Here is a 27794-nt window from a genome sequence, read left to right as displayed (position 1 = left end):
TATAGTGGTTTCAATAAGTTTTCTCTATGATTTTTTTTTTTTAAATCCTTAACTTGCAGGTATCAGTAGTAAGTCAGTTACATAAGATGTGATGTTATAACAGAATAGTTGAAAAATGTGTTATTGTATTCCTTTATATGGTTATTCTAAAATGTATGTATGCAATACATTTTATCAAAAATATAAGGAATATGTAATTTTTAATTTTGTCATGCCTTTGTTACTTTAGTTTCCATTAGCTGAGACATGCTTGATATGTGCCTTCTTACTGACACAAATCAGAAATAATCTGTTTCAAATGTCACTTAGTAAAATCTCAGCAACATTTTAGTTTGGAGAACACAGGATTAAGGGCTCTAAAATATGATCATGGAGAATAAGGCATTAATACGTGCTTATAAACAGGTAACATGCTAGTAATACACATGCTAGTTAATAGTAAGAATTGGACTAAAAATAAGGAGTTACCAAAATCTCTCTACAGATCATATTATCAAGCACCAAAACGTTGGTTAGTCTTTAACAAATGTCCAAGGTCATTCTAAAAATGTCAGTTAGATTTACACATAATTTATTCTCTTTATAACATTGTTTCATACTTCAAATTTTAATACTAATAAAGTGTTTTTACATCCAGCTACTGCACAAAAATATTTAAGGTAGTTATAAAGATCCTGTCCATTTTAATCTATAAATATGCTTTACAGCAATAATTCATTTAGACAAAGAGCAGCAGACACATGAGCTATAATGACACAACTGAGGTCCTAAACATTATAACCCATTTTAACCCCAAAATACTTTGCAATACATCAGCAAACACAGTGAAACATGTTTAACATTTCTAAAATTCATCTCATAAGTGAAATCCTTTACATGATGATACAGGAAGTGTAAACATAATTATCCCAGAAGATGTGACCACAAAAAAACACAAATTCAAGGTTTTATTTTAAAGCAGACTGATTCTGTTTCATAGTTTCCATAATGGCATCACTGGTGCGTTTTTAAACTCGTGTCAGGAAGTTCAGGTTGAGGCTGTTGGGGATCTGGATGGTCTCGAGGGCCAGGGTTGAAGGGTTGAAGGGGAAAGTGACTGGAAAAATGATCTTGGCATCCATTAGTAACTGAGAAGACTCCTTACGATCCTTTAATAAAGTCTAGAGAGAATGGAAAAATGTTTTACCATCTAAATCTTAATATTTGCTTTAAAATACATTTTAAAACACTGAGAAATAACTCACCTGTACAGACTTTATGAATGATATAGACACTCTCTCCTCAAACTCATTGACTGGTGTGTACAAGCTGAGGATTTTCACAATCTGTCCCAGAAAAAAAACACCCAGAACATCAGAATTAAACGCAAAGTTTCATGTGAGAGGCTCCATTCAGCTCCCATTCTCATTCTCTCTCTCTCACACACACACACACACACATACATACCTGTTCAGTGGTGAGAGCTGTACACATGGTGCAAATGGCCTCTGCATCGTCCTGGCTCTTCTTTTTGATCTGCAGAAGCTGGGCCGCCTGAATCAGAGGCTCCAGAGACTCACGCGCTCCACTGCCCTGAAGATCTTTATCCAGCAACCACTCCTCCAGTTGACATACATTATACCTTACATGAAGGAAAAAAAAACAAATAAATAATAATCTATACAGCATTCAATATATACTTCCAGTCAAAAGTTTTTGAACAGTTTTTTTTTAAGGAAGTCTCTTCTGCTCACCAAGCCTGCGTTTATTTGATCCAAATTACAGTAAAAACAGTAACATTTTGAAATATTTACACTATTAAAAATAGTAATATTTGAATAAATTTTAAAATGTAATTTCTTCCTGTGATCAAAGCTAAATTTTGTATCATTACTCCAGTCTTCAGTGTCACATGATCCTTCAGAAATCATTATAATATGCTAGTTTGCTGTTCAAGAAACATTTTTCTTCTTATTATTATCAATATTTAAAACAGTTGAGTAAATTTTTTCAGGACTCTTTGATGAATAGAAAGACCCAAAGATCAGCATTTATCTGAAATAAAAAGCTTTTGTAACTTTATACACTATACCATTCAAAGCTGGGAGTCAGTATAATTTTTTTTCTTAGGAAATAAATTATTGATATTAATACTTTTATTTAGCAAGGATGCTTCAAATGAATCAAAAGCGTTGATAAAGACATTTATAATGTTACAAAAGATTTCTATTTTAGATGAATGCTGTTCTTCTGAATTGAATTCTATTCATTAAAAAAATCTGAAAAAAGAAAAAAAATCTTAGCGGTTTTAAACATAATAATAATAAATGCTTTTTGAGCAGCAAATCAGAATATTAGAATGATATCTGGAGAAATATTCCAAAATGTTACTGTTTATGCTGTACTTTGGATCAAGTAAATGCAGACTTGGTGAGCAGAAGAGAGAAAAACATAAAAAAAAATAAAAATCTTACTGCACAAAAACTTGTACGTAGTGTATTTGTTATAAAATATACAGAAATAATATGTTATTTCATATTTAAAAAATTAACATTGTATAATAGCATAATTTATAAAGAGAAGAATAATAGTCAATTAAAATGTTTTTTTTTATAGCATTATATTATTTGTATATTTATATTTTAATGTTATATATAATTGACAAAATATATAATGATTTATTAAAAATTGCAATTAGCATTTTACTGGTGCATATTTCATTTCATACAGTTGTTTTAAATACAATTATAATACACTATAATTTGAGTAAATCAAACAAACAGAAAATCCAAAATAAAAAAATTCTATTTCTAAATATTTGTTTAATCATTTTTTTAATCACTTTCCCATGCATGATTAAATCACAATCAAAAAAGTTATATTAGACTAAATTAAATCATACACTCTAGGGGTGTAACGATACATGTACTCGTATTGAACTGTTCGGTATGAGGCTTTCGATTCTGTATGCATTACAAACTGAACGATTTGTTGGACTAATCCTATTACATTTGAAAAATAAAAGCTTACAGTGTGTGAAATGTAATGTGTCACTGTAACAAGGCAGCCCAAACAACGTAAAAGGCCTCTCCCATCCCCAAAGAAAAAAAAAAAAAGAACACTTCACCAGTAGGGTTGTGACAGTGAGGCAGTTTGTTAGAGTTTTCCCTCTTTTCCTCGCTTTTAAATAGCTTGTAAATGCCTGTGAGCATTTTAGTTTCATTATCGAATTAGTGGCAATTTAGCCGCTATTGAACCGAACTAAACCGTTACACCCCTAATCAAGGTATGAATCTCTCTCTCTTTTTTTTTTTTTTTTAACAAATTATGATTAGGATTTCTTTTTTAATCCAGACTACCCACAGGTCTAGTGGCCTCTAGTGGTCAGTACCTGATCTGCAGGCCTTTACTCCAGGAGCACATGTCCTTGCGGAGCAGTAAGTTGTTGAGTGTGACAGAGCAGATGACGTAGAACTGCTGTTTGATGACCTGTCGGACGAGCTCGGTGTCATTGCCATGCTGAAGCAGTGTGTAATAAAACACATCCAACTGTTTCAAAATAGACTCTAGTGAGTGAGAGCTCTCCTCATGGAAACTGGATGTGCGCTTCCTCATTCCTGTGGGCTTCACGCCCATCACACCCTGAATGGTCTCCTGCTCCAACATGGCTGGTGCTAGAATAAGGAAAAGAGAGAATGATCAAGTAAAGAGCGTATAATAAATATTAAGATCTTTATAACAAGAGCATGCAGAGTTACCAATCATGGGGTGTAAAATGTTTTCTATGACCCTGATGAGCTGCTGGTAGATCTGAATAGCCAGATCACTCAGAACCTGCCGGTACTCTGACAGATCAAAGTTTGTCAGACAGTGTTCGTTCTGCCGGGGCGTGTTGTACTTTGTGTATGCCTAAAAGAGGTCAGGAAATAATTAGGACAGCAGCCATGTACAATTTAAAAATAATAATAGTAATCATATATAATAATAATAAAAACATTCATGTGTTCAAACACGCAGAAGCACTGTTTTAAATGTTTTTGCCTACTCTTTGCAGCTAGCTTCTTCAGAAAGCTAAAGACTTTAGAAAGCTTTTAGAATCTTCTGTTGTTTAAGTATTTTCTTTAATCAGATTCTTCTAATTCAGCATCCAAGAAAGCTTTAATAACTGAACTGAAATTACGGTTGAGGTCAAGAGTTTACATACACCTTGCAGAATCTGCAAAATGTTCATTATTTTACTAAAATAAGAGGGATCATACAAAAATGCGTGTGAAGTTTACATATGCTTGATTTTTAATACTGTGTTGTTACCTGAATGATCTATAGCTGTTTTTTTGTTTTTGCTTTTTTTAGTGATAGTTGTTCATGAGTCCCTTTTTTGTCCTGAACAGTTAAACTGCTCGCTGTTCTTCAGAAAAATCAGAAAGGTCCCACAAATTCTATTGTTTTTCAGCATTTTTGTGATTTTGAACTCTTTCCAAAAATTGTATGATTGTATGACTGTATGATTTTGAGATCCATCTTTTCAAACTAAGGACAACTGAGGGACTCATATGCAACCATTACAGAAGGTTCAAACGCTCACTGATGCTTCATAAGAAAAAACAATGCATTAAGAGCCAGGGGATGAAAACTTTTGGAATTTGAAGTTCAGGGTAAAAAAAAAAATATATATATATATATATATATATATATATTATTTTGTCTTCTGAGGAACATGTAAGTATCTTCTGTAGCTTCTGAAGGGCAGTACTAAAAGAAAAACATGTGAAATTTAGCCAAAATAAGAAAAATCTACACATCCTCATTCCTTTTAAAAGTTTTCACCCCCTGGCTCTTAATGTATTGCTTTTCCTTCTGAAGCATCAGTGAGCATTTGAACCTTCTGTAATAGTTGCACATGAGTCCCTCAGTTGTCCTCAGTGTGAAAAGATGGATCTCAAAATCATACAGTCATTGTTAGAAAGGGTTCAAATACACAAAAAATGCTAAAAAAAAAAAAAAAAAAAAAAAAAAAAAAAAAAAACAAAGAATCTGTGGGACCTGAAGGATTTTTCTGAAGAACAGCAGACAGTTTAACTTCAGAACAAGCTAACTTCAGGAACAACTATCACAAAAAAAAAAAAACAAAAAAAAAAAAAACACAATTTTATGAATTCAGCTATTATTTTCTCTTGTGGACTATATGTAAACATTTTTGTGTATATATATATATATATATATATTATATATAAATATATATATATTTGAACAACAACCTACCTCTTCTCCACTGTACTGCTTCAAGCAATGTAAGAAACGACAGGTGTTTGCCAACCAGAAGGAAATGGTTTCAAAATCTCCTCGTTTCTGCAAAGATAGTAAGTTATTATATTACTTACAAGAAGTTCACAGCATATTTTGTCAGATGTTTAATCAAAAAAATCTGGAACACATTTTTAATGTAAAGATGGTTCACTATCATTTAAGAGGATTTAACATTTTCTGACTGAAAGAGTCTCTCACCTTAAATACATTCTTGATGGCATTGATGGAGGTGTTCAGTAGGTTGGAGACCCGCTGGTCATCGTTGGCGTAGTCAGCGTGTCGCAGACACATGAAGAGAATGTAAGCAGGCAGACCTGGGACCAAATTCACCGCCACACCTCGAGGTTTGAGCTCTTTGGAAAAATGTTGAAGAATTCAGTGTCATTTGTTCAACTTTCCTTTTATCTTTAATTTGATAAAGCAAAAAAGTGACTACAGTACATACATTTGTATTTCTTAGTCTCTCTGTTGATATTTATGCTATTCAGCTCACCTGTGATGAGTATCTTGAACAGTTTGCTCTCATCTTCTCTTCTGTATTCTAGCATGCCCTGGAAATCCCTCTCTTTGCGAACAATACTGACCATGCGACCGCTTTCACCAACAATGTTCTCTGGAGAGGACTGCTCGATATGAACACCTGCTGCAAGCACCAAAATATTATTATTACTTTCCAAATAAAAATAATCTTGGGATGCCACTCCTACAGAAATTTGTGAAACATTCATCTACAAAGCATAAACCTCACATTTTAAAGGTTTTTACGATAAAAATAAATATGAATTCAGTTTCCTAACTTGACTAATTGTATTAATATTTTGTATTCAAAATGAGAAATGATTACCTTCAGCCTCCCCAAACTTTTTCACATATATTTTCAGGTGTTTCTTTAGTTTGCGGATCATTTTGTCCTGTTTCCCCATTTGCTCCAAGAGGTCCTAGAATTTACAGGAATTGTTTTAATACTTAAGAATGTTTACAATGATGTATTACAATGCATATTTGTCATTGTTACCATATTTTGTTGCGTGAGGCGACTGATCTCATGCTGCAGGCTTGCTTGTATTCGAGCATCATGTGGAAGCTCCAAGCTGTCCGACAGCATTTGTTGCTCCTGAATAAGCTCCGCCTTTAACCGCTGAAGCTCCGCCCTCAAATCTTCCATCTCCTTTTCATGGGACTGTCCCTGAGTCTGCAACTGTGACTCCAGAATCCTGCAAAGAGAGAGATATTAAAATGTTACTCAGAGGACATGCACTAAACCACTGATATTAGTTTTTCTTATTATTTTGAACAGAATTTTATTTTTATAGTTTAGTTTAGTTTTCATTTTAGTTTGTCTATACACACTACCAGTCAAAAGTTTTTGAACAGTACTATTTTTAACATTTTTTTTTAAAGAATTCTCTTTTGCTCACCGAGCCTGAATTTATTTGATCCAAAGTACAGCAAAACAGTATATTTTGAATATTTTTGCTATTTAAAATAACTGTTTTCTATTTTAATATATTTTAAAATGTAATTTATTCCTGTGATTTCAAAGCTGAATTTTTAGCATCATTACTCCAGTCACATGATCCTCCAGAAATAATTCTAATATTTTGATTTGCTGCACAAAAAAACAGATTTATTATTCTTATTATGTTGAAAACAGCGGAGTATAATTTTTTCCAAGTTTTTTGGATGAATAGAATGTTTAGAAAAACAGCATTTATCTAAAATAGAAATCTTTTGTAACATTATAAATGTCTTTATCATCACTTTTGATCAATTTAAAGCATCCTTGCCAAAAAAAATAGTAATGTTTTATTTTAAAAAATAATTAAAAAAAAAAAAAAAAATAATAATAATAATTATACTGACTTTTGCTGTATTTTGGATCAAATAAATGCGAGCTTGTTGAGCAGAAGAGACTTCTTTAAAAAAACATTAAAAATCTTACTGTTGACTGGTACTGTTGACTGGTAGTGTAGGTTTTATTAAGTTTCAGTTTTTAGTTTATTTTGTATGTAGTTATTTTAGTATTTCAACCTAAATTAAAAAGAAAATTAGAAGTGTTGACTTTATAACTAGCATGCTATTTTCCTTAATGGGGCCATTTAGCATTTATTAAATCTATTTTATTTTACCTGTTAGTTTCCTTCAGGCTCTCATAAGCCATCCAGAGTTCTCCATCCTCATTAAGCTCACGAAGGTCCAGTGTGGGGGATCTGTGAGAGAAAGTGTAATGAGTGACTTTTACTATATGAACGTATGCATGTCACAGCATGATCATGGGTATGATGACTGTAAATACAATTTTAAGAAATTTAAAAGATGCTATACCTGCTTGAGTCACCGGAATCTCCTTCAGTTCCTGTTTCCTGAAAAAAAAAGTATTTAATGAGATTTCACTGATAGATAGATAGATAGATAGATAGATAATTTCTCACATTATATTCACATATGGAATGTCAAATAGCTGAAAAAAAGTTTGCACACTTACCTTATGTTTAAATGTCTCGTGGTTGACTAGTTGAGATCGCAAAATGAGCACCTCCTCCTTGCGCATTTCAAGCTCTTCAGTGGTGGAGTTGAGCTGTTCGAGGAGCACGTTATATGCCTGACCTCCAGGGGACGCCACCTTTGACCCCGACCCTTTAGTGAGGGACTGACGGAGCTCCTGTAGATCTTTCTTGAGCTTCTTATTGTCAGATTCCAGCTCCTGACGCTGTGAGTACATCACAACACACACACCCCATATATATTTCTCTGAATGTGTGAAAGACAAGCCTAAGAGCTTATTTAGTGAGCAAAAGTGTTTTGATACCTTCAGAGCTTCATAGTCTCTCTCAGCCCCTAACACTTTCTGACAATCTTCCAGTTCCTGAAAATAGAAAGAAAAAATGCATGACTTTCAGTACATAACAAAATTTAAAGGGCACATTGGATGCAAAATTCACTTTTACATGGTGTTTGCACATAAATGTGTCATGTGTGTGGACACAACAACCCTACAACGATAAAAATCCATTCACTTCTTTTTTTTTTTTAATCCACAAAAAACCTAAACAGTCTCAATGATCAAAACGTTTTGATTTTCTGAGCAGTATGACATCATAGCGGAAATATTAGTATATTTTCACCATGAGCCAGTTGTATGCTGTCTGCCATTTTCTCCACGCTCAAGCAACTGTAGCGACAACAGTGTCTCAAAGCAGGTGTTTTTTTAGTTGGATGTAAAAGGGAACATAAGAGTCTATTTTCTTCTGACATCAGAGCCACTGAGGACACAGTGGATTAGTTTTGTTTCTGATGGTAACATGCCACCGAATACACAAAAAGCTGTAGCTCATTAGCATTTAAAGAGACATGCACCTAAACGGGACGATGTCAACAGAGCCGTTATTGACAAGGTAAAAAGGGTGTTGTTTTACAAGACTGTTGCAGACATTTCACAACGACCCTAAAGAATCATACCAACTTGTTGAAAATGGCCATCCGATGCAGGCCCGATGTCAAGGGGGGGGATGTCAAGCCCCCCCATGATATCTTGAACCCCCCCCCCCTTTGCAATGATCTGAAGGACCGACCCCTTCACCCTCGGAATATGATTTTAAATGCGAAAAGCTAAACCAAATTCGATTTCAACCGAGGGGTACCTCTCCGATCTGATTTGTGCCACCTCAGATGCTAAATTCTGCTAAATTCAAACATGCTTTTGCACCTTGTCTGGCGCTGAGCCACATAGACGCTCTCAGTGCTTAGCCTATATCACAACAATTTCGTGTTTTCAGCCACACAAAAATAATGTTTCAGACATTTAAATTAATTACTGGCAAAAAAAACATTTGTTAAATAGACTACACGCTGATGTTTGTGAGTTTGTTAAATGCACTGGTGTGTAAGGAAAGCGGCACTATTCCTTTCAATTAAAATCTGACGGCATATTTTATTCACATAAAATATGCAGCATTAACCCCCACGTTTGCCCCCCCTGAGAATCATACAAGCCCCCCGGGTCGCGTGTCCTGGCGCCGGGACTGATCCGATGTCACCTTTAATATTTGGTTAATTTAAACCGAGCTGTTTTGGTTCTTACTTTAGTTCGTTCCAGTTGTAGCTGCTCTTCTTTGGTGTCCATCTCACTCTGCAGGTCCATTTTCTCCTTCTCCAGCTCAGCCACTCTTCTTTGGAGCTTCAGCAGCAGGGACACATCAGCTGCCGTCTGCCCAGCATCCTAGACACACCACAACCGTCATACTATATCATAACAGAAAATCTAGGAGAATCTTAGGACTCACAGTCTTTGGAAACAGACCTCTTTTTCTAGCGAGCTGACCTCTGACCCTGTGAGCACAGAGCTGTGGACGCTCTCTGATTGGCTGCTGCTGTAGCCAGAGTCAGCTCTGTTGTGACCAGGTTTGGAGAGCTCCTTTTTAGAAAGATTGGTAACAAAATATTTTACAATAGGGGTCAAAATAATCATTAAAAATCATTAGGATATTAAGCAAAGACCATGTTCCATGAAAATATTTCGTAAATTTACAACCATAAATACATAAAAATGTAATTTTTGATTTGTAATATGCACCGATAAGAACTTAATTTGGACAACTTTAAAGGCGATTTTCTCAATATTTAGATTTTTTTGCACGCTCAGATTTTCTCACCCAAATATTGTCCTATCCTAACAAACCATACATGAATGGAAAACTTATTCAGCTTTCAGAAGATGTATATATCTCAGTTTAAAAAAAAATTGACCCTTATGACTGGTTTTGTGGTCCAGGGTTACAAATATGGAAAACAGCACTGTATTAGGAAAGTGGTAGGAAAAATCTTTATCCTACTTCAACCGCCTCTTTTTCTGATCTCAGATCAGCATAGCGCTCCTCCAGCTTCAGGTGCTCGGTCAGAAGGTTCTGGTAACGGAAGCGTTCCTCATTCAGCTGTGCTTGCAAGTGCTCTGTGGCCTCCTCATGGGTCGACTCTGACTTTTCTGTTGAAGACAATACATATGACAACTGCTACTTGGTATGTAAACTTGGACTTTCTTGGTATGTAAATCCAGTTTTGTATGTTGTTAAGCACTATAAACCAGTCAAGTACTAGTGAGATGAACAGGAATTTTAAAAGTTTACTTTCTCTGCAAGAATTACAGACATTTTTCCCTAAACCCTCACCAATTACAATAGTATTGCTAAAAGGTTGGAGCTTTCCTGAGCCAAGCTGAAACAACATGAACCCACCTTTTATCTGCTGCTCCTGTTCCTGGATCAGTCTGTTCATCTCATCTTTCTCACTCTTCAGTAGTGTGTTCTTCTCATTCAGCTCAGCCACCATCTACAGACAGCGGTTTGATGATCAGTGTTTTACATCTTCAACATTTCTAATACAACTCAGCAGAGAAGACACCATCAAAATTGGAATAGAATATTGGGAACAAACATAGTGTTGAAGTATACAGTATATACACTGCCAGTCAAAAGTTTGGGATCAGTAAGATTTTTTAAAGAAGTTTCTTATGCTTATATAGGCTGAATTTATTTAATCAAAAATCCAGAAAAACATTAATATTGTGAAATATTATTTTAATGTAAAATAACAGTTTTCTATGTAAATATATGTTATAAAATGCAATTTATTCCTGTGATGCACGGCTGAATTTTCAGCATCCTTACTCCAGTCTTTAGTGTCACATGATCCTTTATAATCAATGTTGAAAACCACTGTGCTGCTTAATATTTTGCTGGAACCTGTGATACCTTTTTCAGAATTCTTTGATAAATGAAAAGTAAAAAAGAATAGCATTTATTTAAGAAATCTTCTGTAACAATTTATAGTAAGCTACCATTTAAAAGTTTGTAGTCCGTAAATTATCTTCTTTTTATATTTTGAAAGAAATGTGTTAATTTCTTACATTTCTATAAAATACATTTATTCACCAATGATGTGTTAAACTGATAAATAGTGACAGCAAAGACCTGTATTGTTGGGAAAGATTTCTATTTTAAATAAATGCTGTTCTTTTTAACTTTTTATTCAAAAAATCCTGAAAAAAGAATCACAGGTTCCAAAAAAAAATATTAAGGAGCACAATTGTTTCCAACATTGATAATAAAAGTAATAAATAATAAATATAAATAAATAAATAAAAGTATTAGAATGATTCTTGAAGGATCATGTGACACTGAAGACTGGAGTAAAGGCTGATGAAAATTTAGCTTTGCATCACAGGAATAAATTACATTTTAAAATAAAGTAAAGTAGAAAAACATTATTTTAGACTGTAATAACATTTATGTATTTTTCTGTATTGAATGGCAGTGTATATCTCTTATGCTCACAAAAGCTACATTTATGTGATCAAAACTACAATAAAAACTGTTAAAATTGTTATTACAATTATTACAACATAATTACATTTTAAAATAACTGTTTGCTATAAATAGAATAGAAAGTTGAAAAGCAACATTTATTTGAACGATAAACATTTTATAACATTATAAATGTCTTTACTGTCACTTTCGATCAGTTTAATGTGTCCTTGCTTAATGAAATTTAATTTCTTGACCAAAAAAAAGTGAGATTTTTAATGGTTTTTAAAACATTTCTTATGCTCATAAAGGCTGCATTTATTTGATCAAAAAAAATTAAAAATTTTAAAATTTAATTAAGTCATTTATTAAAGTGATACAAAGCTAAATTTTCAACATCATTATTCCAGTGTCACATGATCCTTCAGAAATCATTCTAATATGCTGATTTATTATTAATGTTGAAAACAGTTGTGCTGCTTAATATTTTTTGGAACCTGTGATACTTTGTTTCAGAATTCCTTGATCAATAAAAGGTTAAAAACAACAGCATTTATTTAAAATAAAAAGTTTTTTTGACTATATTCACTACTGTTCAAAAGTTTAGGGTGAGTAAATTATATATATATATATATATATATATATATATATATATTAGTTTTTTAAAGAAATGAATACTTTTATTCACCAAGGATGTGTTAAATTAATAAAAAGTAATAGCATATATTTACATTGCTAGAAAAGATTTATATTTTGAATAAAACCCGTTCTTTTTTAACTTGTTATTCATCAAAGAATCCTGAATAAAAAGAAAAACATACAAAAACATACAAAAAATATTTGGCAGAAATATTCCAACACTGATAATTCTAATAATAAATCAGCATGTTAGAATGATTTCTGAAGGATCATGTTACACTTAAGACTGGAGTAAGAGCTAATGAAAATTCATCTTTGCTTCACAGGAATAAATTATATTTTAAAGTATATTAAAGTAAAAACTATTATTTTATATTGTAATAACATTTTGCAACTTAAAAAAAACTTACTGATACTGTTTAAAATATTTTTTGGTCAATAAATGATGATATTGAAATGATATTAAAAGTAAATAATAATGCATATTAACTTTAAGAAAACCAAAAAATAAAACCTCTTTATTCTTCTTCAGCTCCTGACGGACCATTTCCAGCTCCTCCTTTAATGATATCACCAGGTCTCCACGCTGATGGGCCTCCTCTTCTGCCTCTTGAAGAGTCGTGAGCTGCAGGTGCAACTTCTCCAATTCAACAGCACTGTGGCTCTCAATTTGCCTTATCTGCTCAGAAAGTTCTCGGTTCTCCTTATGCTAAAGATACATACAAACACATACTAAATCAAACATGGATTCCACCTTAGATATCAAGATAGATGTAGATAAAATAAATGAAGGATACCTGCTCATCCAGTTTCCTCTGCAGCTGCATGATCTTGTTCTCCATGCCTACATTGAGCTTCTTGTAATGCTCAACCGATCTGGCTTCAATCTTGAGTTTCTTGAGCTCTCGCCGGGCCAGCATCCTACGCACACAACATTGCAGATACACCACAGCCCGCTTGATGCGACGGTAACGCCAGCGGGCCAGAAAGCCACGCACCCAGCGCTGGATCAGTAAAGCCTTGTGCTCACACACCAACTGTACAAGAACACAAGACGACAAGCTCTATAAAAGTTGCGTTCATCCCAAATCCAACATGAAAGCACTGATATATATTACTGATTGAAACAGTGGAAAGTGTACAGAGAATTTGAATAAGGTAAATTTATATGTGAGCTTTTAAGCTGGAAATTGCATAAAACAAAAAAAAGCAGATCTAGGCTGAAAATCAAACTCTAGTGATTTCACATCAATTCAAGTCTAAAAATGTTAAACTTCAGTTACAAATAAAATGGCCAATTTTTATATACACTACCAGTCATAAGTTTTTGAACAGTAAGATTTGTAATGTTTTTAAAGAAGTCACTTCTGCTCACAAAGCCTGCATTTACTTAGAATTTTGAAATATTTGTAATATTTTTACTATTTAAAATAACTGTTTTTATTAGAATATATTTTAAAATGTAATTTATTCCTGTGATCAATGCTACATTTTTAGCATTTTTACTACAGTCGTCGGTGTCACATGATCCTTCAGAAATCATTGTAATATGCTGATTTGTTGGTCACAAACAATATTTAAAACAGTTGAGTACATTTTCTCAGAATTCTTTGATGAATAGAAAGATCCAAAGCATTTATCTGAAATAAACCTGAAAAAACCTGCAAATCAGAATATTAGAATGATTTCTGAATGATCATGCGACTGGAGTAATGATAATAAAAATTCAGCATGAAATCACAGGAATAAATGACATTTTAAAATATATTTAAATAGAAAACAATTAAATAATTTAAATAATTAAAATATTTCACAATTTTACTGTATTTTGGATCAAATAAATATAGGCTTGGTGAGAAGATTTAAAAATATATATATATATATTAATTCAAAAATGTAGATAAATTCAAAATGTTTATTATTTATTCTGAAACTGAATTCCTAATGCATGACATCATATCCTATTCCATACTGTATATTTGTTGTGGGATCTTAAATAATTTGATCAACACTTTAAATGAATGAGAATTAGCCTATGTTTTTTTCCTCTTGCACATTTCTAAAACTGTGCTTACAAACCTTTATCTTTAACCGCTCTGCTACACCACAGAAAAAAAAAAATTGTCTACATACCCGTTTGTACTCCAGTCTGGCTGTATAGCCACGTAATAACCTCTGAATGAGAACCGCTGCTGCTTTCTGGCGCAGGAAATGTCGTCTGGCTGCCCACATGCGTGTGTACTTCTGAAAGATCACTGCGGCCCGTGTTCTTCTCAGTGTATTGCACAAGCTAATCAAAGGTAGATAAAACACACTGTTAGTTTAGTTTCCAAGCAGTAACTGACTTACAGTTCATCTAAAATAATGCTTAACTCATTACACAGTTAGTCTACAACATTTGTGACCACAAAACCAGTCAAAACTGATATTTACACACTGTCTGAAAGGTGAATAAATAAGCTTTCCATTGATGTATGGTTTGTTAGGAGGGAAGAATATTTGGCCGAGATACAACTATTTGAAAATCTGAAATCGAAATATTGAGAAAATCGCCTTTAAAGTTGTCTAAATTAAGTTCTTAGCAATGCATATTACTAATCAAAAAGTAAGTTTTCATATATTTACTGTAGGAAATTTACAAAATATCTTCATGGAACATGATCTTTACTTAATACCCTAATGATTTTTGGCAAGAAAAGTCGATATTTTGACCCATACAATGTATTGTTGGCTATTGCTACAAATATACCCGTGCTACTTTGGACTGGTTTTGTGGTCCAGGGTCACATTTGTGAATGTGACGCACCATCGAGCCTGGTGTCCTCTTGTGTATTTTTGCAAAGTAATGGTCGCTTGGCGAATACGCAGATATTTCTTGCGGGCGAGCCAGCACCGGATGGTTTTTTGGATGTGGATGCAGGCCGTGCGAAGTTTATCAGCCCTCAGCTTTTCTAGGTAAGCCACCTGTCCAGCCCGGAAGAAGATCTTTGTTTTTCCAAACTGGTATTTATCCTTGTTCTGCAGAGGGGGAACAGAGTAACACTAGACTGTTTAAAAAACATCTTAAACCAACCTAAGCTGGTTTGTAGGTGGCTAAGCATGGTCATGCTGATCTTTTGGCTAGTTTAGAGGGGGTTTGGGCACTTTTCAACTGAGAGTTCAGCTTAAAGAGTGTCGAAAACATTGCGATCTGGTGGTTAGTAAAAAATAAAGCAGCCAAAAGCCTGTAAAGCTCCATCGGAAGAAGCATTCACCACAATTTCCATAGATCGATCCATGTTATATGCACAAAAAAAAGCCTATCCATGTGTGTGTTTGCTTAATTTCTGACTAAATTAAATTTACCCATTGAACAGTGCCGATAAATGCCAGTACAAATATCAATATGATGTAATAGTAGAATAATGTACACATATATTAATTGCATATTGCATATATTTAATTTTCCTGAAATAATTTGTATTCTTCATATTACATGTATGACTGGGTATATAAAAATGTAATTATTAAATAGGTCCCAATGAAAATGTACTCGCAAAGTAAGATCTGGGGGTCGAACATTAGGACACGCAAAGTTAATCATGCACATGACTGGACAGAAAGAGAGGCTTTTACGAAAGGGATTTCTACATTAACAAGCCTCAAATCAAGGCTTCATCTGGCATGCACTTTAACACAAGCTCTGAAGTCTCGGTTCAAATGTCATTTCACTAGTTGACAATCATTCAAGATTTAGCGATCCAAACTTGCTAATGATGTGAGAACACAAATTCGAAAAGCATATGTTGTCCATAAGAACGTAATGACATCTCTCACAAAGGTGTGCATCTTTACAAAGTAAACAATGGTCTAAAAAACACTTAGCCTGCTTCTCAATGTGCATACTCTCTGACCTAAATTCTATGTGATAGTAGTAATTTTCAGTACTATTTAGGGCAGACAGGGTGGATACAGGCACATTGGGATGCAGGTTGGGCCTCTTCGCTAATTAGCACACAAAATACCATTGGTATACTACGTCCGCCGCCTCACCAAAAGTTGTACCCACATTCTTTTTTATAGTAACGTCCCCCAGAAACTTGTGGATAGAGAAAGAACAAAAAAATTCTGCTTATGTTTAGAAAGACAAGTGTGATACCTGCACAAGCCTTTCTAGGACACTCTGGCAGGTCAACTTCCTGTCTGAGAGGATTTCTTTCTGCCTCATTAGAACACGATAGCGGCTGAAGAACTCTTGATAAGTCCACCTGACCAGAGAGACATAAAGACATATTAAAACACAAACAGATTCAAACTCAGTTAAAGGGAACCCCAGGTATTAATACATGTATGGTGTAATATAACGTAAATGATGTCTCCTGAAATAAGTAGCAGAAAACCCAAGAAAGATCATTTTATACATATTTTGGACTATAGGGGGTTCCATTATTTGGATGACAGGAAATTGTTGCATTTGGTGAGCTACTGCCACTACCTGTTGCTATATTCACCTCAACACAACTCAGAACACACAATTCGGAAAATAAAATACTGATACGACCCCCGCATTGTGCGGATTCTCTTGTAATTTTCTGTCAATTGGCAAGAAGAGAAGTGATGTAAGTCTTCACTGTTTTCCTAGCAATAAGAAGAGAAGAAAAGAATGAGAAGAGACCCACGTCTTTGTTCTCCACTTTAGCCCTGATGTCTTTGATGCTTTTAGTAAACCACAGCGACTAAAAGAGCTTACGAACATCCTGCCATCCTGCAGGATATAAACATGCCGACACTTGTCCTGACGCTTCAGCCACTGAAGGACTTTCTCAGCATGGATTTCACTCGATATCTGGGGGAGTTTAGACTCATCATGGGGATAAATTGGAAATATTGGTTTAAGCCTTTGCTTATATCCATTGCCACCTGTAGGCTCTTTCAGTAGCTCTGGTCATCGTATCAGAAGTTTATTTTCTGAGCTGTGTTGTTGTAAAAATAGCAACAGGTTGCGGCAGTAGCTCAGTAGTAGGGCTCAGATGGCGCCCCCATTGTCCAAAATATGCATAAAACAATGTAAACTTTTTAAATAACATATATCTTTCATGGGTTTTCACTACATATTTCAGTAAGAAACATCATCTATGTTATATTAAGACATACAAGTCTTAATGCCCAGGTTCCCTTTAAGGCACATAGAGCTGAATTAGCTAGTAGTAGTTTTAAACTTGATTAGAATAAGGTTAATAAGAGTTTTTACTGGCTATTCCGTTATTAGATTGCCAGTTCAAAAATTGACTGGTGCTTCTGAGTTAGTCACATCTGATTGGTTCCCTTAAACTGGTCGCAGCCAATCAGATTCCAAGCAAAAGGGACACTGGGATGATATGTGAATTATTGAATTAGCACCTGGAAGGGAAGCCTGCGGCTGAGATACGAATGGTCTCGAGGACTCCACACGCTCTGAGCTGCTGAACGGCTCGATGAGGGTCCATCCTAGAGACAGAAAGGGAAAACACTATAGTGACCCATATTACATAATGCTGGATTATCTCTGAACTCAGCTTACTGACATGAAGGGGGCTTTAACGTCATTTGGCTTGATGCAGCGCACATAGTGTGGGGTGGTGGCATTCAGTGTATCCATAAGCAGGTGCAGAGAGTTCCGGAACTTAAAATGAAAGGAAGGAAAGCATCAGACAAATGACATTGTGATTTTCTGTGAAGAGATTTGGGTGGATAATATCGGTTTCAGTAATGCACAATAGCAACTGCCCACTCTTTCCACATTTTCAGCAGGCTTGGTTATGAAAGCATTTTTCCCATTCATATTCTCCATGTTTTATCCACCTTTTTCTTCAAAGTGGAAGCCTATGGTTGAGACTTCCCGTTCATTAGCCACTATAGGGAAATAACGAGAAGAACTGTTTGGATTACAGTCAGTGTGCTCATAATTAAGATAATACTTAAAATAAGACACTAATTTGCAATATCAAGCAGCAAAACTGCTGTTTTGTAAAGTTAAAAATAGCTGGACACAGATGATACCGGAAGCCAGACCCATACAATTTACAAATGGTCCGCTCTTACAGGAAGAAAAAGGAGGATAGCAGAATAGTGTATGAAAATTGGGGAATAAGACAAAGTTACAAGACTCAAGTTCACATCTTTTATGAGACAATGAACTACAATTCCATGATGCATTGCTAATGACACAATGGAATAAAACAAAATAAAACCACAAATGTATTATCATTGATTTTAAGGGGGGAAAAAAACAATGTTCCAATGATCTTTTTTTTTTTTCTCTCATTAAGGCTATATATTTATTTGATCAAAATACAGTAAACACAGTAGTATTGTAAAACTGTATTATCCAAAGATCAGCACTGATCTGAAATAAAAAGCTTTTGTGACATTATACACTATACCATTCAAAAGCTTGGAATCATTTTTTTTTTTTTTGTAAAGAATTTATAGAAATTAATACTTTTATGTAGCATTTTTTATTGATCAAAAGTGATGAAACTTTCTATTCAAAGAAACTTGAAAAAAAAAAATTCTACTCAGCTGTTTTCAACATAATAAAAATAATAAATCCTTTTTGAGCAGCAAATCAGAATATTGGAATAATTTCTGAAGGATTGTGTGACTAGAGTAATGATGCTAAAAATTAAGCTTTGCAATCAAAGGAATAAATTAAATTTTAAAATATATTCAAATAGAAAATGGTTATTTTAAATAGTAAAAATATTTCTAAATTGTACTGTACTTTAGATAAAAATGAATGCAGGCTAGGCTTCAAATGAATGCAGGCTAGGCTTCTTTAAAAAAACATTAAAAATCTTACTGTTCAAAAACTTTTCACTGGTAGTGTATCATTTTTTGTAACAATGTGAAATTCTTTATCAATTTAATGCATCGTTGCTAAATAAAAGTTTTTTTTTTTTACTTACCCAAACATTTTTTTGTTGTTGTTTTTTTAATATAACAACCTCTGAGTTCACAGTCAATCTGACTTTTTATTGCTATAATAAATTAATGGAATAAATTTTTTTTTTTTTTTTTTACTTTCTACTTGCACAATGAGTCAGAAATTCTCGCAGGAAATTTCTGCACGTTAACATTTTTTTGTTAAACTTTCGTTCAAAAAAAAAAAAAAAAAAAATCAGATTGAGTTAAATTTTTTTTGTTTTTTGCATCCAAAAAAATGAAAACGAAAGTTTCAGTGTGCAAGGACCTTTACTGTAGCAACTGAAAAAGAGGAGAACGAATAACCATGATGAATCCTGGCTTTGTTGGTCAACTCTAACCTGCAGTCCAACTGATTTCTTGTGCTCCCTAAAAGACTGGGTGGACCGCCCAACCTTGGCACGACCAGATGGTGGTGCGGTGCTCGGAGCTGCAGATGTTTCCTCATCCTGGAAAAGCTCAACCAGCAAGGCAAACTGTGAGAAAACAACAGAGCGATATGCTTTATTACAGAACATTGCACTATTTGTGCCAACTACACTCAAGACCAGTGGTTCACAACTGTTTACTTGTATTTAAAACTAATCCATGACCTGTTATGGGTTGCAACCCACCAGATGAAAAAAACCTGTCTAGGAATCCCAAAAAATATGTTCATGAACTGAACAGCAGGTGGTGATACTTATCTCAAGATAAGTCATGTTGAATCATAACTCTATTTTAAAGTCATTGAGGGAGTAGAGAATAACATTTCGCAAGCTCAAACACGTTCCTGGTTCTCATTTCGACCGTGTAGAGCACAGGAAGCTGAATTTCTGTGCCAGAAAAATGTTATTGAGTTATGCTGAGGCGAACACACCTTACTAGCCTTCAGCACGTTAATTTGTTCTTCATTGACTGTGTCTTTATTTTTCTCCAGAAATCCATCACACTGGTATTCAACCTAAAACAGAAAGAGATAAAATGGAATAAACTTCTAGGAATTCCTGTATGACTACATAAGAGCGTATTTTACTCCATGTACCTTGTCTGCAAAGTGCAATATGATGAAGGCTTTGTTAGACATGCGTGGCTTCTCAAAGTGAGAGCTTTTCTTTAGGTGAGTGTTGTAAAGCTTTTGCGCCCACGATTCATCTGAACCTCTTGGCATCTGAAAGCATCAAATCAACAAATCTAAGAAGTTCATCCCAAAAAAGATGCTTATTATATAACAACTCTGGTTTAATAATGGTTTTTACAGTGCATTCTTCATCTAAAAGATCTAGTAAGCCCATCTTGGCCTCGATCAGGTTGATGCACGGCTGGTTGTCGTAGAAATCAATGAGCGTCCATGGTATCTGCTCCTTCATGTACTCCTCCTGCTCCAGTTTAAACACGTGCTGGAGGGGAAATGCTTTCTGTGAGTCGTGATGTGCTTGGACATGACAGATCATTTTGTGAATGCTGAAGCATGTTTGAAAATGCTGACCATGTTAAACTGCTGCTGGAGCTTCTCGTTGGCGTAGTTGATGCAGAACTGCTCAAAGCTGTTCACCTCGAACGTCTCAAACCTGGGCACAACAGTTCACCTAATTTTCCTGCTACTGTATTTTGAACATTAACAAGGTATGATGATGAAATAATAGCATCTCACCCACCCATAGATGTCTAGGACACCGATGAACGAGTGGGGTTTGGAGGAAGTGCTTAGGGCCTTGTTGACCTGGCCGACGATCCATGAGAAGAGCTTGGCGTAGATGTGTTTCGCAAGAGCGTCACGGCCGTTTATGGCTTCTAGTTGGGTAACAGGCTTGTTTAGGGTTTCTGTGGCAGTTTTTAGTTTTTTATGACACAACCAGTGAGCCATGGACTTGTGTGACACCTCTGTGAGGTCACAAAACACTGCCAGGTGGCCGCTTTCGTCCTGGACAACATAGTGTGGAATCAATGTATGAAAATGCAAAATGTGAACTAAACCATTAATTCTTGCATTCTCAATGTAACTTACAGAGATGGCACAACTAGATGATCCTCTCTCTTTCACTTCCACATTCCCCAGATGAAGAATGGCTGACAGGATTTGGAATAAACCCATTTGGTGTGCCTCAGTTATTCCTGGAATCAGCAGATATTGGCATGTTTGTGGTTGAATGACTAGACTAAGAGTATGTGAAGAAGCATTGAAAGGGTTTGTATCATAAGGAATCCAATTGTCCTTGAGCTTTATGTACTATGAAAACATACATTAACTTCGTCCATGTTTACACATCAACTATTGCAACTGGATGTAAAGAAACCTGGCCAGTAATGGATAGATAATAAGGATAAAATAAAATAAAAAAATTAAGAAAATGTAAATAATTTAAATAAAATAAAATAAAAATACAAAAACCAATAAAAATAGAATAAAGTAAAACATAAATAAAATAAAACAAAATATAAAAATTACAAAATAAAAATTTACAAGAAAATGTAAAATAAAACAATAAAGAATACAAAAATAATAAAAATAAATAAAAAACAAAAAGAATGCAAAATAATAAAAACAAATAAAATAAAGTAAAACAAAATAATTAAATTAAAAATAACAAAAAATGAAATAAAAAAAATGAAATAAAGTGAAATAAATAAAAACATTAAAATACAAATGTAACTATTACATAATAAAAAACAAAAAAGAAAACAAAAATGATGAAAATAAATTAAGTAAAACATCAAATAATATGAAATGAAATACAGATAAAAAAAAAGAATACAAAAATCCAAATAAATAAAGTGAAACAAAATAAAACAATCTAAAAATGAAAAAAAAAAAAATAATAATAATAATAATATATATATATACACACACACATATATGTATATGTATATATATATATATATATATATACATATATATATATATATATATATATATATATATACACACACATATATATATATATATATATATATATATATATATTAAATAAAAAAATAAGAAAAAAGAAAAATAAGAATACAAAATAAAAAGTAAAGTGAAACATAGATAAAATAATACGAAATAAAATAAAAAAGTAAAAATAATTAAATAAAAACAACAAAGAATACAAATAAATAAAGTGTAACAAATAAAATAAAATACAACAAAATAAAATAAAACTTAAAAAAACTATTAAACAAAAAAATATACAAAATAATAGAAATATATAAAATAAAGTAAAACATAAAACAAAATGAAATAAAAAAAAATAATAATTTAAAAAAAATTTAAATAAAAGAAAACAAAATACAAAACTAATACAAATAAAGAAATTAAAATAAAAAACAAAAATAATAAAAAATAAATAAAATAAAGTAAAATAAAGTGAAAAAAGAACACAAAAAACTAAAATAATTGAAATAAATAAAATAAAGTGAAACATAAAGAAATAAAATAAAACAAAACATCAAAATGTAAAAAAACTACATTAAATAAAAAAAAATACTAAAATAATACAAGAATAATAAAAATAAACAAAATAAATTGAACCAAATAAAATAAAAATTAAATAATGAAATAACAAAAAGAAAAAAAAATACAAATGAATAAATTAAAATAACAAAAAACAATATAAAAATAAAATACATTAAAAAAACAAAACAAAATAAAACGTTACCTTTTTTATCATTCTGATAATAAGTTAAAACAACAAAAGAAAGACATATAGGACCCTGGTATACAAAACACCACGAGACATGTAAAGGTAAGGTATTCATACCCAGCAGTGAAAAAGCTTTCCTTGTGGCCTCCATCTCCTTCAGGTCATTTACTCCCTCAATAATGGGACTTCTGCCTTGGTTAGTGTAGGGAAAGTCATCAGCGCTACCTTAAGAGAAAGACTGGTTACTAAAGAAAAGGAGTCTGTGGTGAACAGATTCACTTATTACACAATATCAGCTGTTAGCTGACCTAAAACCTAAAATCACAACAACATCTGCAACCCATTATAACCCACACAAATAAAAATGCTTGACTCTTCATTATAATCACAACGCAGAGTAGGCATTATACCTAACTTGAGAGGTTCAAATTCAGGTAAATGGGCACAAGCACAGAGCTGATAGAAGATGTGATAGTTTCTCTCCTCACTCGCCTAAAACAGGAAACAGAAACGGACCACTTTAGTGTAAGTCAAGTGATATCGCCACATAGCGAGGGGTGAGAACCAGAAAGGTGTAAGTGACATTTCACCAACTTTACAGGATGACAGTATACTTTTGCCAGTAGAAAGAGCTCATCAAGAGCTTTCATTTGATATATACATCTCCATTTCACCCATAATGTCACTTACGCCCTTCTGGTTCTCACCCCTCAATATGTGCATCAGATTTTATATCTACTTGACAGTACAGCTACTATATGTTATATGACTCAAATCAAGGCAAATCTTTAAATAAGCAAGTAGCAGAGACAAATGAGCAGAAGACTAACCTGAAACACCACTCTAGACTTTTCCAGAAGATACGTCCTCATGTTGGCTCCAATGATCTGGTGTTTCCTGTCAAATCCAATCTCAATGTACTTTCCAAAGCGACTGCTGTTGTCGTTTCTCGTCGTCTTGGCGTTTCCAATAGCCTACACACAGAGCCTCAAGTGAGTTTCCTGGAATAGATCTAGATGTGTTTGGTGTCTAAAGAGTTTTACAGGCTAGCAGAAGCTAACTAGTTAAAATTAGGTAGCCAACTGCTATCATACCTCCATGATGGGGCTGGACGCCAACACTTTTTCCTCCACGCTGGCCTCATCAGAGGAGCCGCTGACCGTGGCAAAGTAACGCATGGTGTATTTGGCAGAAACGGTCTTTCCTGCACCAGATTCTCCACTTACGATGATGGACTGATTCTTCTCATCTCTTACAGGAGGAAAAGGAGAGATTGCATTGTAATTAGCATAAACTATAAACATCTTCATAGGCAAAAAGGTGTGTGCACATACCTAGCCATCTGTTTAAAGGCCTCTTCTGACACGGCAAAGATATGAGGGTCCATATCACCCATGTTCTGCCCACTGTAAGCATTGATAATGTCTGAGCCATAGATTGGGAGACTTTCATATGGATTGATGGCAACCAGGATGATTCCTATTTTTATTTAAAAAAAAAAAAAGATGATTAGATTTTTAAAACTTCTGGAGTTCTGGGTCAAAGGTCAGACTGAACTGCAATGCGTTTTTTTAAACTTTGCATACTGTATGCAAAACAGTCTAATCTAAGAACAGCAGTCTATAACTCAAAGTCTAATGAGCTTTGCAGTACAGATGACACAAGCTCTGCTAGGCCATATTTTATGGTCCATAGTCAATAGTATTAGTTGGTGCACATGGGAGTTCCAAAGTCTACAAGTCAATGCTCAGGAATGAAATAAAATAAAATAAATACTTTCAAATAAAAGAAAAAAAAAAAAAAAAAAAAAAAGAAAGAAAAAGAAAGAAAAGGAAATAATTTATAATTTATTTAAATAAAAAACAACTTAAAAAGCTTCCATTTATAGAGTTCCAAAGTCTACATGTCAATCCTCAAAAATAAAATAAAATAAAATAAATAATAACAAAAAATGTAATTTAATTTAATTTAAAGTGTGAAATTATCAAATTCTATAAATAAAATAAAATAACAAAGAATTTTCAATTTTCAAAGAAATAACAAAGTTAGTTTTACTTAAATAACCTTAAAATTTTCAATAAAATAAAATATGCAATTTAATTAAGTAATTTACAATTTAATAAAATACAAAAAAAAAACTTAAAAAGTAAACAAACAGACTAGCCTCAAACATACTGCTTTTATACTGACGCTGAACTGAATAGAAAAGTGTGATCTAGATTTCCAAATTCTACAGGTCAATATTCAGAAATAAAATAAATTAATAAATAAAATAAAATAAAATAAAATAAAATGTAATTTACTATTCAATTAAATAAAGAAAAACAACTTTAAAAAGTGAAACTAACAGACTATATTCCAAAAATAAACAGGTCATTTCTACACATCAATGCTCAGAAATAAAATAATCATACTGACATACTGCTTTCATATTGACACTGAACAGAAAAGTTTGATCTAGATTTCCAAATTCTACAGGTCAATGCTCAGAAAGAAAAGAAAAGAAAAGAAACAAATTAATCATGAAGTAATTTAAAATTCAATTAAATAAAAACCAACCTGAAATGTAAACAGACTATTTATCAAACATAAACAGACTAGCCGCAGACATACTGCTTTCATATTGACACTGAACTAAACAGAAAAGAGTGATCTAGACTTCCAATGTCTAAAAATGTGAAATTATCAGATTCTAAAGTATTAAATAACATTAAAAATTTCAATGAAATAAAAATAAATTATGCAATTTCATTAATAAGCAATTTACAATTCAATGGAATAAAAAGTAAACTAACAGACTATATCTCAAACATAAACCGACTAGACTGCTTTCATTTTGACACTGAATTGAACAGAAAAGTCTAAACTAGAATTCTACAGGCCAATGCTCAGAAATAAAACAAAAAAACAAAAACAAAATAAAATAATAAAAATAAAATAAAATTAAATTAAAATTTGAAATGATCACATTCTATAAATAAAACAAAATTACCAAAACAAATTAATTTGAATTAAATAACATTGAAAATGTCAATAAAATAAAATATACAACATAAATAATAAAGTAATTATTTACAGTTCAAATAAAAAAAAAAAAAATAGCCTCAGACATACTGCTTTCATATTGACACTGAACTGAATAGAAAAGTTTGATCTAGAGTTCAAATTCTCAGAAATAAAATAAAATAAAATAAAAAATAAAAATGTAAAACTATCTGATTATATAACTAAAATTAAATAACAAAAATAAATTAATTTGAATTAAATAACAAAAAAATTAAATTAAATAAAATGTAAAAATATCAAACTAACACACTAGCCGCAGATACCCTACTTACATACTGACACCGAATTTTAATATATCTAATAGGCAATATCACGGTCATCTGAGGTGTCAGTTTTGATTACCGCAGTAGGTGTAGATGAGTTTGGAGTCTGTGAATCGGACCCGGAGATTGTGCAGCACGGCCGGTTCATGGAGGTAACTGAGAGCCGTGAGGTCATTCTCGCCCACCAGGATGTCCGGGTTACGAAGAGGAGGCAGAAGACCAGTTTTGGGGTCCAACTTGTACTCGAACTCCTACAAAAAGATACTAGAGTTCAGCTGAAACTACCGTGGATCTACTCGTCTAATCTGAATCTAATCTGTCCTATAAACGTCCACAGTACATGCAATTTTTTGATGCTTTTCAGTCATGAGGTCTGTTGATTCAATTTTATTGAACCCAGAATATTCCTTTAATGTAAAACAAACTAGTTCATCAGATCATCTTGTGCACACACGCAGCTTAAACGCCAGTTATGTTGTGGGTAAAACATGCAAAAAGCTTTGGGTATTACTGACATAAGATCTGACTGGCAGGAGATAAATTTAGAGGACATTTACCTCAGGAAAACCACAAGCTAAACTACCAATACTTGTCTTTGGTCTAGAGACTGCACACCAGTTAACTGTTACACCAGTTTGGGTGCAGTTACTGAAATATGCTGGAATTGGCAATCCACACCCATAATTTTTTTCCACCAGTCTGATTCAACTCCTCAAACTTGACTCAGTGCTGACTCAAGCAGTCCTCAAAAGCTATAAACCACCTGACCTGGTCAAATCTGTGTCATGTTTTCCTTTCAAACACATGTCGGATGGGTCAACTGGATCTTAACTTGTTACAAAACAGGGTGTATGTGGAAAACTGTTTGACACTCTCACCGTCTCATCCTCCAGCTGTAGATGTAGGACAGTGTCTCCGGGCTTGTAGTCTTTGGTGAGCTCTGCTGATCTCCACACCTCTGTGGTGTCTGGGATCCAAACTCGAGCAAACTGCAGGCAGTCAAATTTAGTTTGTGTAACATTATTTTTTTTAAATGCACTTCATTTATAAAATGGTTTAATGTGTATAAATTACAAAATAATTACAAAAATAATACAGAATTTTATTACAATATTTTTGTTTTCATTTTTTAAAATCAAACATGTAATTGTTTTATCAATGTATTTATATTTAAAACAGGAACTTTGATCAATCAGTGATTGTTTGTTTGAGACAGTCAACAAGTCTGATATAACAACAAAGCAAAAAAAATTAAAATTAACTCCAGTAGACCTTTTTAAAATGGTAAGGTTGGACTGTCTGGATGGTACAATGTTGCACATGTTTCCACTTCTCAGATGTAAAAGTAGCGCGGTTTAAACTCTCATACCTTCGAGTAGAGCTCCGGCGCTGCCATTGGGCTCTGCCTGGACTCCCGTTACTCCAGAAACATCGCAAATCTCTGCGTCTGCTGCGAGTTAGAAAACAGACATTGAGAAACGCCAAAGTTTCTGCACTCTCTTGGCTAGTGGTGTAGAAATGTGACAGCCGCCGGGTAAATACAGAGAGTGGCACAGTTAAGTAACTAAAATATGTTTCCTATGAAACACGAAGGCGTCTTCCACCAGGGGGCGCTTGGTGGCTCAAAACGCTGACTCCAACATTGATCCGTATTTAAATCTCTGGATGAATTTTGTCTCACTGGAAATATGTGCACA

At 33.4% G+C, this 27794-nt stretch overlaps 1 protein-coding gene across 2 annotated transcripts; it reads right to left on the bottom strand.

Annotated features, from left to right (window-relative positions):
- Positions 1-23: 23 nt before the first annotated feature.
- On the bottom strand, positions 24-27616 carry myo5ab (myosin VAb). Of its 2 annotated transcripts, none has more exons than XM_051099257.1 (40): positions 27467-27616; positions 26976-27086; positions 26177-26348; positions 24103-24247; positions 23863-24019; positions 23599-23742; positions 23179-23260; positions 22886-22993; positions 21154-21260; positions 20804-21069; positions 20635-20716; positions 20405-20545; positions 20191-20316; positions 20026-20109; positions 19508-19642; positions 17768-17865; positions 17604-17690; positions 16363-16471; positions 15031-15242; positions 14358-14514; positions 13022-13261; positions 12739-12933; positions 10518-10611; positions 10119-10267; positions 9587-9700; positions 9368-9505; positions 8096-8152; positions 7772-7996; positions 7612-7649; positions 7416-7496; positions 6302-6500; positions 6131-6224; positions 5780-5929; positions 5485-5639; positions 5242-5328; positions 3738-3888; positions 3371-3653; positions 1447-1621; positions 1245-1325; positions 24-1160 (listed from the first exon to the last, which is right to left on the bottom strand). In XM_051099257.1, exons 1-40 carry the CDS (start codon positions 27491-27493, stop codon positions 1008-1010), a joined length of 5409 nt encoding a protein of 1802 aa, XP_050955214.1. In that variant the 5' UTR covers positions 27494-27616; the 3' UTR covers positions 24-1007. The 2 variants fall into 2 exon arrangements, with proteins under 2 accessions (XP_050955214.1, XP_050955213.1); XM_051099256.1 differs by having other exon boundaries at positions 5780-5926.
- Positions 27617-27794: the final 178 nt, after the last annotated feature.

The sequence above is a fragment of the Labeo rohita genome, chromosome 25 (genome assembly GCF_022985175.1).
Source record: "Labeo rohita strain BAU-BD-2019 chromosome 25, IGBB_LRoh.1.0, whole genome shotgun sequence".
Taxonomy (NCBI): domain Eukaryota; kingdom Metazoa; phylum Chordata; class Actinopteri; order Cypriniformes; family Cyprinidae; genus Labeo; species Labeo rohita.
The sequence above is the reverse complement of the archived record's forward strand: the minus strand, read 5'-3'. Positions and strand labels throughout refer to the sequence as shown.